The sequence below is a fragment of the Salvelinus alpinus genome, chromosome 25, assembly GCF_045679555.1.
Source record: "Salvelinus alpinus chromosome 25, SLU_Salpinus.1, whole genome shotgun sequence".
NCBI lineage: Eukaryota > Metazoa > Chordata > Actinopteri > Salmoniformes > Salmonidae > Salvelinus > Salvelinus alpinus.
In genome coordinates, this window is record NC_092110.1 from 15,533,757 (window position 1) to 15,547,428 (window position 13,672).

Consider the following 13,672-nt stretch of genomic DNA (forward strand, 5'->3'; position numbering starts at 1 on the left):
TTAAGAGAAGATGCAAGTGTCCTAACGCCCTGCCAAATGTTGCTTATGATTTGATCATGTCTCAGCTTATCCTGCTCGTCATTGTCCTCATGAGGCTGTCCTAAAAGGGTCATGGTAACCATGTAAACTGAACTTCACTAATGTTACACAGGCCATAAAAACAAACTGAAACATGTTTTTTCAATGCAATAATACTTAGGTCATTCTAATGACAGTGTTACATAGCCTATATGTCCGAAGGCTTAATTTGAAGACCCCACAATTGTCACATGGTTTCACTCGCTTGCACACACACTGCCCACTATGTGGAATATAGGCAATTGCATCCAAATGAAGCTCCATAACTCATCTACACGGATTCCCTCTAGCTGTGGACCGTAATCACATGGTGATGTTTGTGTCATAGCCATGCCCTTACAGTAGATGGCAGCCTGTCTGATTATTAATGAGGGTGGCACTACAGCACATGGCCCTACTAACTGGTCTAATGGCATTACTCTTTGCTTAGTCGCTTGAGTTTTATCTTCGACCTTAGAACTCAAGGAGAATGTAGATTGACTTCTAAAGATGCCAGTACAGAATGGGTGTATACTATTAAGTTCAAGTTATTTCTCCCACGCATCATGTTTTCGCAAACAGCACTATATTGGAGACAAACTAAGACACTTTGAGTTAGTATTGTTAAATGAGAGTGAAGCTTTTATTGGGTTGGTGAGATGTCAGTTATTTTATTTGAATTTCTTACCATCTCAAACAAAGGATTTGTATGATTGTGTTCTCTCTTACACGCACACACAAACACCCACACACACACACATTCCCGGTCGCACATGCTTGCTTGTACACATGTTACCAAGCAGAAAAACACACATGCTTGCTGACAAACACGCCAGGACACTCAAACACACTCTCTCTCACACACACATACACTCCTTTATACATGAGAGCACATATAGAGCACGAGAGAAAATTGTACAGTAATTTCACACAATAGAGTTCAGTACATTTCATTATCCCTTGGAAGCTTGAGGGAAGCCAGTTGTTAAGGCTTCCATTTCACTATGGCCGTCCAAAGAAAACATGTGTCCCATCTGTTTCTGTATGTGAGAGTCTGCTGAGTGGAAAGACAATTTTATTTTTCACCAGTCCATAGAATTCCATTCCGCCTGAAAACAACGACAGTAACAGCAACAAAACCAAACTTGCAGGACATTTTCTGCATTGAATTCACAGATTGTCATCATAAATGCTGGAATGTCTGACTACTACCTACTTTGAGTATGTATTTAGAGCGTCATAAAAGTCAGTCTGTGTTGTTGACCGCAGTTTCATTTCTTAATCTTCTCAACAAAAAAAAAAAGTACAAGTTTATTCGTTTTAAATTCTACACACTAGTTATAAGTTAAGTTAAACCCTGTGAAAATATTGAGATTCTTGTTAAAGGCACAATATTCAGCCATGAGGAGAGAGCACACTGCTACTTATTGTGTCATGTAGAAGCTTATCTGGTTTAGCTTTTTTTGGTAAGCCCTGATAACACAAGCAGTTCAGATTTCTACTTGGAATCCACCCGCTATTATAATAATAAAGTAGTTACATCAAAGTAGTCATTGGCCATTTTGATAGCTAAGCAAAGCAATAGTCATGGGCAAAACCATTTTAGCCATGGAAAAGTACTCTGATATATTTTAGAGGGAAACGCTACCATTGTTTATTCGGAAAAAAACTTATTTTAGTTCCAAATGTGAGAAAAATGTCATCATCTGAGGACCTTAGAAATGGACTAGCCAGATTTGGATGTGGCGTGGCCAGCCAAACAGAGAACACTGCAGGATGTTATCAGTGTGTAAATAAAAGTTAGGATCACATAGAATGCTGCGTTGCCAGTTTAGCTTTTTCCCCCCATCATCCAAATTGTGAGGTTACAAATGATGTAATGAGTCCAACCTACGCTAATTTAATTTAAACCACACAACCTACTTATATAAGCTTACTAAATGCACATATTATGGCACTAATTGCTGCCCTTTAATGCAACGAAATTACACTTTTACAACTAGGCTATAGCTACTTATCCTATTTGTTTTGTTGAACTAATATAGTAGACATTCTAGCATAGCTTTTTCTACAATAGCAATTAAACCTGCAATGAAACAAGTAGGAATTACAGGGAATTGTTCAGGTTCATACAATTGATCACCAGTCTTGAGTACTATAACAGTGGAGTCAAGAAATCCATTGAAATCCAAATAACTCTAGACCATCGCTCCTGTTTTTTTATGCACCAAAGCAATGAGGTCAATAGATTTCCATGCCAAATCTTATAGGTGTAGAAAACCTATTGTTATTCTATGCCAGTTTTTTTTAATGCTGGAACAGTTTTCACAGGGGTCAAGGTGTTTATGAGTGGAATTTAGTATAATGCTAATGTTAACGTTAGTATATCTACTTCAAGTGTTTGCCATTTAACAAATAACTTTTTGAATAGCTGAGCTGCACTTTAGAATACTATACTTTGTGCAAATATGCTATACAGTACTGTGTATTTGAAAAGATGTTGTCTTGGCTGCACTTGGCTCAACCATCTACAGCATGTATTATCAGGGCTTGCATGTTTTGATGTGGTTTCGAAAGCGTGGTGACATCATAAGTCATTCTTTACCTGATTTCTTTTAAAGAAAATTACATTTTACATGCTCACAGACGCTGTGAGAATAGATACAAATTTCGTTTTTTGAGATTAGTCTATTTCCAATTCACTTCTGTCCTGTACTTACGCTAAATGCAATGCTTGTTGTTCAAAAGCACACAGTAGAATGATTTATAATACAGGTAGGCTCAACTATGGAGGCTTTGCTAAGCTTTTTATACAAATGAAAGAAAACAGGCTTTGTTTTACAGTGCAAAAAGCTGGTAAGTGCACATGCACCTAGCATAAACTAACAAAATCATGTCACACATTAAGAACATGCAAGGTAGCATGTTCTTCAACTCGCTGAATACCGCCTTAGTCACAAGGTGGGGACTCAACACAATGAGAACTGCCTTAATCATGGTATGGAGAGTTAATACTTCATTGAGGATGAACTTAGTCATAGCATGTTGTTAAACCAAATGAGGACTACCTTATTCACAGAGATGGAGTTCAACCAAACAAGGACTTCCTAAACCACAGGATGAAGTTTAAATAAGCAAGGATTTACTTCAATCACAAGATAGGGTTTAACCAAGAGAAAATTGTCTTTGTTATTACCCACAGTTTTTGCACTGGGCTTTTTTTCTCTTTAGAAGCAAATAAAAGTTGTGTTACAGTTCGCATGCAGAGGATGAGAGGAAATAAGTTGAGAACAGGATTTCCAATAAATAAAATTCAGTTGCAGCCTAAGAGTAACAATGAAGTCACCAAAGTCTATTTTTGGCACAAAGTTCAGACTTACAAATGCAGGCTTCACCGAGTCTTTAGTTCTGTACTAATTTTCACTATTTAAATTTTTTACGGATGAATACAGCAAAAAGGTGAGAGAATTTATTAAATAAAATTTCTATTTTTTATATATATATATATATATATATATATTTATATAATATATTAAAATGTATTTACATTGAAAAGACATCCGCTTCGCATCGCATTCCTCAAACAGAAGTCATATAAATGGGGCTGAATTTAACGCCCCTCTCTTTTACCCTCGCTGTACAAGAACCTAGCTAGCTAAACAAACCTCTAGTGAGAATAGCCACGTCCCTTAGTGGACGTAGTACATCCAGTAGACCAGGTTGAAGAAGGTAAAGGCGATGGGGAAGATGACGCGGGACCACTTGTCTATGGCGTTGACATCCGTCAGGTCTGGGATCTTGACTTTGAGCTGCGACGCCCTCCTCCTCAAACGACTCTTCTTGTGGCCGACAGGCCGGTCGAGGGCCGGTCGACCATACAGGTCTCGGCTGGCCATGGGCTTGCGGTACTGTATGCTGGCGCTGTCGTAGGAGAACATGGTGGCCCGCGGGTCGTTGAGAGCCCCTATCATCTCGGCCCCGGTCATCCCGGCCATGCCACCCATCCCACCCATCTCGTTACGGATCTCCAGATTGGTCAGGAGGATGTTTCCGTGGGCGTCCACCTGGGGAGGGAGATGGGAACAGGAAGAGAGATCACAATATATTACAGAACACAACAGACCATGAGCTTTGAGCATTTGAAGTTTGGAAAACATTTAAGCTCATAATGCAATTCTAATCTCTTTCGTCGATTTTAATATGCCAGAGACGCGAGATTACTCCCAATCCCTACCTGCACTTTGTTACTCTCCAGACGGCTCTTGTTTTCGTTATTGGTTTTAGCTGCTTTCTCCGCCACCTTTTTCTGTAAGTGAGGCCCCCGACCGAAGAAGATGTAGTTAACGAACGCGTACTCCAGCAGGGCCAGGAAGACAAACACGAAGCAGCCCATCAGGTAGATGTCTATAGCCTTGACATAGGGGATTTTGGGTAAAGTCTCTCTCAAGTGGGTGTTGATGGTGGTCATGGTCAGCACAGTGGTTATACCTGGTGGAGGAAGGGAAATTAAGGAAAGGCTCAGGGTCAGGGTTAGTTTAGGGTTCAGATGAGGGCACTTCAACTCCTATACAGGGTGTGGAGGCTTTTGTCTTTCAAGACACATGCCCTAAGTAATGGGAGACTTCTGAGTACCACCATATACAGTGCATTCGGAAAGTATTCAGACCCCTTGACTTTTCCACATTTTGTTACATTACAGCCTTATTCTAAAATGGATTCAATAGTTTCCTCCCTCATTCATCTACACACAATACCCCATAATGACAAAGCAAAAATAGTTTTTTGCAAATTTAATAAAAATAAAAACCAGAAATATCACATTTACATAAGTATTCAGACAGGCCCTTTACTCAGTACTTTGAAGCACCTTTGGCAGCGATTACAGCTTCGACTCTTCTTGGGTATGATGCTACAAGCTTGGAACACCTGTATTTGGGGAGTTTTTCCCATTTTTCTCTGCGATTTTACAAAATATTAAAATAAAATGTAACCTTTTTAACTAGGCAAGTCAGTTAAGGACAAATTCTTATTCACAATGATGGGCTACCGGGAACAGTGCGTTAACTGCCTTGTTCAGGAGCAGAACGGCAGATCTTCTCAAGCTCTGTCAGGTTGAATTGCTGCACAGCCATTTTGAGGTCTCTAGAAATGTTTGATCGGGTTCAAGTGCGAGCTCTGGCTGGGCCACTCAAGGACATTCAGAGACTTGTCCCGAAGCCACTCCTGCGTTGTCTTGGCTATGTGCTTAGGGTCATTGTCCTGTTGGAAGGTGAACCTTCACCCCAGTCTGAGGTCCTGAACGCTCTGGAGCAGGTTTTCATCAAGGATCTCTCTGTACTTTGCTCCGTTCATCTTTCCTTCATTCCTGACTAGTCTCCCAGTTCCTGCCGCTGAAAAACATCCCCACAGCATGATGCTGCCACTACCATGCTTCAGGTTTCCTCCAGATGTTACACTTGGCATTCAGGCCAAAGAGTACAATCTTGGTTTCATCAGACCAGAGAACCTTGTTTCTCATGGTCTGAGAGTCGAGGTGCTTTTTGGCAAGCTCCAAGCGGGCTGTCATGTGCCTTTTACTGAGGAGTGGCTTCCGTCTTGCCACTCTACCATAAATGCTTGATTGGCGGAGTGCTGCAGAGATGGTTGACCTTCTGGAAGGTTCACCCATCTCCACAGAGGAACTCTGGAGCTCTGTCAGAGTGACCATTGGGTTCTTGGTCACCTCCCTGACCAAGGCCATTCTCCCCCTATTGCTCAGTTTGGCTGGGCGGTCAGCTCTTGGAAGAGTCTCGGTGGTTCCAAACTTCTTCCATTTATGAATGATGGAGGCCACTTGGCTTGGTTTTTGCTCAGACATGCACTGTCAACTGTGGGACCTTATATAGACAGGTGTGTGCCTTTCCAAATCATGTCCAATCAATTTAATTTACCACAGGTGGACTCCAATCAAGTTGTAGAAACATCTCAAAGATAATCAATGGAAAGAGAATGCACCTGAGCTCAACTTCAAGTATCATAGCGAAGGGTCTGAATATGTATGTAAATAAAGTATCTGTCTAATAACCTGTTTTTGCTTTGTCATTATGGGGTATTGGGTGTATATTGATGAGAAAAAAAATAATTGTATCCATTTTTGAATAAGGCTTAAATGTAACAAAATGTGGAAAAAGTCAAGGGATCGGAATACTTTCCGAATGTACTGGGGGAAAAGATGTGGAAATGCCCCCTGCATGACTTGAAGATTCCTTCACCCCAATAACGCAACCCAGTCCAAAGCTGCATTTTAAATGCATTGACTTCTGGATGGGGTACAAGGTCAGAATGCTAATAAACCACTCATATTATTGGCTCTGTATTAAACCAAATTGTGGGAACAAGGGAAAAATTATGAACTGTTTGGATCTGAAGGTGGTTCATACCATTATGTTACCTACGTTGACCTGATACATACCTTATTAAATTTACCTGTGAAAATGTCAGATGACTGTGGCCATCAGTGCCCGTCACATGCATGACACCTCTGAGGTCCAGGTGAAAACACTGGACAAGCATAGATCCAGAACATCAGAACAGTGTGATATTCTATTCTAGTGTGACAGTCCTCAGAAGAGCAATACACAGGTAGATAGTGCCTTGGTGTGAAGTTGTCACTCAGCCACAATGTTACATTCACTGTGACACAGAGACTCTTGAGAGCCTGAGTTGACAAGAACAAGCTGACTTAACTCAACATGGCTCAGTACACAGGCATCCCAATCCCTCATACACTTCACCTCATATCAGTCAACTGCTCACTTCATACAAACAGATGGATGCAAAATAGTGCCCTGCATTAGCTAATTGTACTGGGATCACAAGATTCAAGATCACACTTCGCTTGGGATTTTTTTGTTGTACAATGGTCTACCCGAAATTGTTACATTAAAATAACATGAGTTTCATGTCATTATCAGTATATAAGACTTAGGTTTGTAAGACAAAACTATCTACACCAATGTAGGCTACATGTATGAACTGTATAAAATGATGTACAGTATATTACTCACTTAGGCGTGAGACTCATAAAGGAAGAGATACGCTCCTATAATACTCAGCCATGCATATTCAGTTTCACATTAGATACAGCGCTGTGAAAAATTATTTGCCCCCTTTCTGATTTTCTCTACTTTTGCATAATTTTGATTCTGAATGTTATGAGATCTCCAACCAAAACCTAATATTAGATAAAGGGAACCTGAGTTTACAAAAAAAAATATATATATATACTTATGTAATTAACAAAGTTATGCAACACCCAATTCCCTTGTGTGAAAAAGTAACTGTCCCCTAACAATAACTGGTTGTGCCACCTTTAGCTGCAATGAATGCAACCAAATGCTTATTGTGGTGGTTGATCAGTCTCTCACAACGCTGCAGAGGAATTTTGGCCCACTCTTGCATACAAAACTGCTTTAACTCAGCAACATTTGTGGGTTTTCATGCATGAACTGCTCATTTCAAGCATCTTAATTTGGGATTAGGTCTGAACTTTGAATAGGCCATTCCAAAACTTTGTTTTGTAGCTTTTTAACCATTTTCACGTGGACTTTTGTGTGTTTTGGATCATTGTCTTGCTGCATGACCCAGCTGCGCTTCAGTTTCAGCTCACAGACGGATGGCCTGACATTCTCCTGTAGAATTCTCTGATACAGAGCAGAATTCATGGTTCCTTCTATTAAGGCATGTCATCCAGGTCCTGAGGCAGCAAAGCATCCCCAAACCATCACACTACCACCACCATGCTTGACTGTTGGTATGAGGTTCTTACTGTGGAATGCAGTGTTTGGTTTTCGCCAGGCATAATGGGACTCATCTCGTCCAGAAAGTTGACTGAAGTTAGCCAAAAAGCACCTGGAAGCACCTGAAAAAATGTATATGGACAGATGAGTAAAAAGTATAACTTTTTGGACGATATGGGTCCCATTATGCCTGGCGAAAACCAAACACTGCATTCCACAGTAAGAACCATATACCAACGGTCAAGCATGGAAGCGATAGTGTGATAGTTTTGGTTCATGCTTGAAAACCCACTGAGTTAAAATAGTTACACATGAAAGAGTGGGACAAAATTCCTCCACAGCGATGTGAGAGACTGATCAACAACTACACGAAGTGTTTGGTTGGAGTCATTGCAGCTAAAGGTGACAAAGCCAGTTATTGAGTTAAGGGGGCAATTACTTTTTCACATAGGGGCATTAGGTGTTGCATAACTTTTGTTTATGATATAAATTAAATAAGTATGTCATTGTTGTGTTATTTGTTCACTCATGTTCCCTTTATCTAATATTAGGTTTTGGTTGAAGATCTAATAACATTCAGTATCAAAAATATGCAAAAGTAGAGAAAATTAGAAAAACTTTTTCACAGCACTCTAGTTCGTAGACAAGATTCTACATTTTTGCACGTACAGTACCAGTCAAAAGTTTGGACACACCTACTCATTCAAGGGTTTTTCTTTCAAAGCTGTAATCAAGACAAAGGGTGGCTACTTTGAAGAATCTCAAATATAAAATATATTTCAATATGTTTAACACTTTTTTGGTTACTACATGATTTCATATGTGTTATTTCATAGTTTTGATGTCTTCACTATTATTCTACAATGTAGAAAATAGTAAAAATAAAGAAACCCTTGTAAAGCACACCCCCAAGCGTGCCATCATCTTGATAACAGTAAGCCTGCCAGACTGCACACTATAAACAGCAGGCATTAAAGGTGACCGAAGAGTGTGAAATACTTGGAAAATGCGACCACATTTCAGGCATTTGACCATTCATTTGACCATTCAAAGCACATGCAGTATCTGTATATGCCGTATGTGTTTTCTTTAAACCCAGTAGCCTGTATTAATGGATACGTCCCAATCAGAAAAAAATGGAACAAAACTGGAGCCACAATTTTTGTAACCAGGAACAAGGACCAGAAGCAGCGTTATGGTATTTAGCCAAAGAGTACAGGAGCAGTAGTAGCTCTAGCTAGCTTAATAACTGTGGCGTTAAGTATTTACACTTTTACAGTTAGTTAGTTAGCAACTGTTTCTTCACTAGCTACAGTAACGCTCCCTCATAATGCGTCCCAAAATGTTGTTTACTGATTCTCTAGTTCTCTGCTTGTTCCCGAGAAGGTCTGATGAGTTTGCTTTTGTACATTTCAGCTCTCACCTTAAACTCAGGTCATATCCCTGATGCACACCAATGAGTCAGTAGCTAGTCAGGGGTGTTTTTTGTAAGGGTACAAACTGCCTCAGGGGTAGAACAACCATGAATGTGAGGACACAAGGACACACTCTGCTGAGGGGTGTGTGTGTGTTTGTGTGCACACTCAGGGATGACTGTGAGAATTTCAGGATTAATCTCTGACCTCCATGTTGTGGGTGTAAGGAAACTCATATTCCCATGGGTCGGTGGATGGGGTAAAATAATCACTGTGTTTTAGAGGATGAATAGGTATCCCCAACTGTACCTTTGGGGCTGTGTGTGTCATTCAGACTGTGATACATCTTCAGACTGTGATGCATACCGCCTAGGGGGCAGTGTGTAAGTAGAAGTTCTGCCTAGGGGGTAGTGTGTTAGTGTACACTCTGCCTAAGGGGGCTGTGTGTAAGTATACACTCTACGCTACCTAGGTGGCTTTGTGCAAAGGTACTCTGCCGAGAGGGATGTGTGCAATATGCCTAAGGGAGCAGTGTGCAAGTATACACTGCCGTGAGGACTGTGCGTTGAGAGACATTCTATGCTCTGCTGTGTGTAGGGGCGTCTTCTGCCTGCCTGGGAGGCAGTACAACACATGCCTACACCTGATAACCCAAAGCTACTATAGACATATTCAGCCGTGACTCTTTACTGAACCCCCGCCATGGACAACCCATAGAATAACCCAAAGACAAAGACCTGGACAACCCATAGAATAACCCAAAGACACCGACCTAAAGCCCCCCACATGGACAAACCATAGAATAACCCAAAGACAACGACCTAAACAACCCCCACATGGACAACCCATAGAATAACCCAAAGACACCGACCTAAAGCCCTCCACATGGACAACCCATAGAATAACCCAAAGACACTGACCTAAAGCCCTCCACATGGACAACCCATAGAATAACCCAAAGACACCGACCTAAAGCCCTCCACATGGACAACCCATAGAATAACCCAAAGACACCGACCTAAAGCGACTCTGGCCGCAGACGCGTCATAGTTGATCCAGAAGGAGACCCAGGATAGGATGGTGATCAGGGTGGAGGGCATGTAGGTCTGTAGGATGAAGTAGCCAATGTTCCTCTTCAGCTTAAAACTCAGAGAGAGCCTCGGGTAGGAGCCTGGGAGACCAAACACAGTTTTCACGTCGGAGTAGGATAAAGTTTCCACCTAGACGCTGAACTAAGGTCAGTTTAGCATTTAGGGGTAAGATTATCCTATCTTTGTGCCTGAGAGAACTTCTACCCGGTGCTTATGTGGCAGTTACATTCTGCCACATTCTCTAATGTTAGACACTCTTAAGTGGAACATCAGAAACTTTAATTAATAGACTATTGTAAGGGTTAGTAATCAGATTGTTACCTGTAGCAAACACAGCTTTTGTGGATTGGATGTGGTAGTCTATAATAGAGAATTGGGGAAGTTCGATGTTCTCCACCCCAGTCACTGAATTATCACCTTTCCAGTAGAACTCGATGTCATCAGTGGTGTACCCATCTGTGAGAGGGAGAGACTGTTACATCATCTAAAATGGACAAACAGAAGGCTACCTACCGTATGTCACGGGCGGTGTACCCACCTGAATCTGACAGAATGGAACGCCATTCAACATAGACAGACAGGCAGAAAGCTGCTGTGTCATTGAGTGTACTTGTCTGAAGCGCTGGGTCAAGTCTTTTTCTAACACTTCTCTTTGCCTGGTATTAGATGGAACAGGAATGAAACAGTCAGTTATTGGCCTTTCAGTAATTAGGCAAACTTAATTGGACTGGGTTGGCTTTTTCTCCCCTCAGACTCCTCCGCTTATCTAAAGGGAACCGCAGGATTTCAGGGAATTAGCTGCTTCTCCTTACTGTCTTTACTCAGTGGTTTTGTCTTTCTTTCCCATTCCCCATTTAATGTATGTGTGAGAGGGTCTTGGGTTATCAGATCACCCCTGGAGCCATAAGGGTATAGGAGAATGACGTGTAAAGAAATGTGTAGACCAATATGGAGATAGTTTTTTTTTTTATGAGACTGCGAAGAATAAAACAGCAGAACTGGATGTTTTCCCATGTATCGGTGTCCACAGCTAGAAACTGGACCAGATTGTCCACAGCTAAAAACTGGACCAGATTGTCCACAGCTAGAAACTGGACCAGATTGTCCACAGCTAGAAACTGGACCAGATTACCCACAGCTAGAAACTGGACCAGATTACCCACAGCTAGAAACTGGACCAGATTACCCACAGCTAGAAACTGGACCAGATTGTCCACAGCTAGAAACTGGACCAGATTACCCACAGCTAGAAACTGCAAAGTGCAAAGGTTGGACCCGATATTTCCCATTAGGGTATAAAATGAAAAAATTTATAAAAATGTAAATTAAGATAATAACTTTAAGGCCTGGCCACATCAGTGCTAGCAGTGTTGGTGCATCGAAGAGTAGTAAACCTTAGTCTTTATTGTTGCTTAAAAATTATTATTACACTAGGTTTGTATGTCATAATTAAGACAGATGACATGATAGAGGGTTTGAGTAAGGTGTTGCCAAAAGTATTAAATACATCAACCCGGTCAATTCATTAATCCAGCAGCTCCACAAGATCTTATAGTGATTTCCAGAACCTTGTCATAATACCCAAAGCCAAGCGTCCACGTCTGTGCAGATTGATTTAACTATGCATGCAGGTACCATCTATTATTTAAATAGCACTCTGGCCAAGTTTGATTTAACAAGAAACGTCAGTTTGCATTAGTTGGCGTAAAGTGCTGTAGTTTTTTATCCTGCTTAATGTGCGTTATGTCCTCGATGGGAGAGATATTTTGCTACGGTTTGGAATAGATTAATCCCTTACCTGAGGCACATAGACCTGTGTAACAGAATAATGTGTGAAAATGAATGGACTGAGAGAAAGTCATCATGAGATGTGTAGATTAAGTAAAACAGAAAGAATGTTAGAATTGTAAAATGTAGCTTGGGACAGTTTCAGTAACCTAGATTATGCCTATTCCTGGACTAAAAAGCATGCTCAATAGGAAATCTCCATTGAAAGTGTGTTTTACTACATGAATAGCCTCAAACTGGGTCTGGAAACGGTCCCTTAGGGTCTATTCAATAGCACCCATAGAGTCACATAGACCTCAGATCTGTGTGTAGGGACAAGCTTTCGTAAACATGCCCAGTATTGATAAACGGCGCAAGTGAAGCTGAGATAAGTCTCTACAGTGATGTCACACACACACACACACTGGCACTCACAGCTCTCGATCTCCAGGGTGCAGTTCTGCTCGTCCAGAGGGTATCTACGCAAATCCATCATGCAAGCTGCCGTAGTGGTGATCCTGAGAGGGAGGGGGGGGGGGGGGGGGAAGAGAGCGATAACGAGAGAGAGGGGGGGAGTAGGAATGTAGAGAGAGAGAAGTAGAGGGGTGGGGGAAGGTAGACATTCTATCATTTTCTTGTATCTAGCACAGAAATTTGAAATATACCCCCACATCCCATAGGACTAATGTCTCACACACCCTTACCATGATGTATGTCCTTACAAGTGCAGAGCATACAGTGTAAAATCTGTGTAAACACACATACTGTATATCATATACAAGGAGTACAGAGAAACAAGAGAAAATATGAAACCTATTTAAAATGTCGTTTTTTAGGCTGTGTGTTACATTTCATAACATTTTATATAAACACTTCCAGGTGCACAGTGAAAAAGGTTGACCTAATAATGGAGAGAAATGAAAAACGCATCCTTCTCGCACACAATGACTCAGGAAGCACACACAGTACATACTCAGCATTCTATTGCACAAATCCCTCCATGGTTTCACTGGAAATTGAACTCTCCGTTTCTCACCCATAATTGCCTTCATACTGCTTAAGTCATGACTGTGCCCTCCCTCTTTGAAATGCTCCATGTTCCATCTTAATTAGCACTATGATTAATTAAGAATTAACACACAAAAAATCCTGGCAATCGGTGGACTTTAAAATCCGTGACTTATTCGCTTTGAGGTCTCATTTGAAGGAGCACACTCCAATTTGACTATTTTGGATTGAATTTGTGCTACACTGCTTTCATTCTTTTAGTATTGATTCAACCCAAAATGTTCAGAAACAGTGAGATTGCTGTGCTTATGTACTCATTGCGTTCATTCGGTCTCTGACAGAAAAGGGTCAAGGTTGTGGCCACATGCAGCCATGTTATTACAGGCTGCTTGCCGAGGGGTTGGCTGGTCCTTGGAAGGGAAAGGGTCAGAGTTACATCTGTTTTTGTGTTTTCACTGCTCAGAAACCACATACAATAAGAATAGGATGTCGATTTAATATTGATTTTAATGTAAACCGCTTATGCTGAGTAAAGGATTAAACTTAAAGCATAGTG

General features: G+C 41.1%; 1 protein-coding gene across 2 annotated transcripts in view; it reads right to left on the reverse strand.

The window, feature by feature from the left end:
* Positions 1-672: 672 nt before the first annotated feature.
* The window catches only part of LOC139553439 (gamma-aminobutyric acid receptor subunit beta-1-like), a 43,782-nt gene continuing 30,782 nt past the window's right edge, over positions 673-13,672 (reverse strand). The window contains exons 5-9 of one of the 2 annotated variants that reach the window (XM_071365752.1): positions 12,544-12,626; positions 10,663-10,797; positions 10,269-10,421; positions 4,292-4,545; positions 673-4,121 (exon numbers count right to left, since the gene is read on the reverse strand). In XM_071365752.1, the coding sequence (XP_071221853.1) occupies positions 3,747-4,121; positions 4,292-4,545; positions 10,269-10,421; positions 10,663-10,797; positions 12,544-12,626 (1,000 nt within the window). In that variant the 3' untranslated portion in view covers positions 673-3,746. The remainder of the gene's footprint in view (positions 4,122-4,291; positions 4,546-10,268; positions 10,422-10,662; positions 10,798-12,543; positions 12,627-13,672) is intronic. The other variant, XM_071365753.1, reaches the window with a different exon arrangement.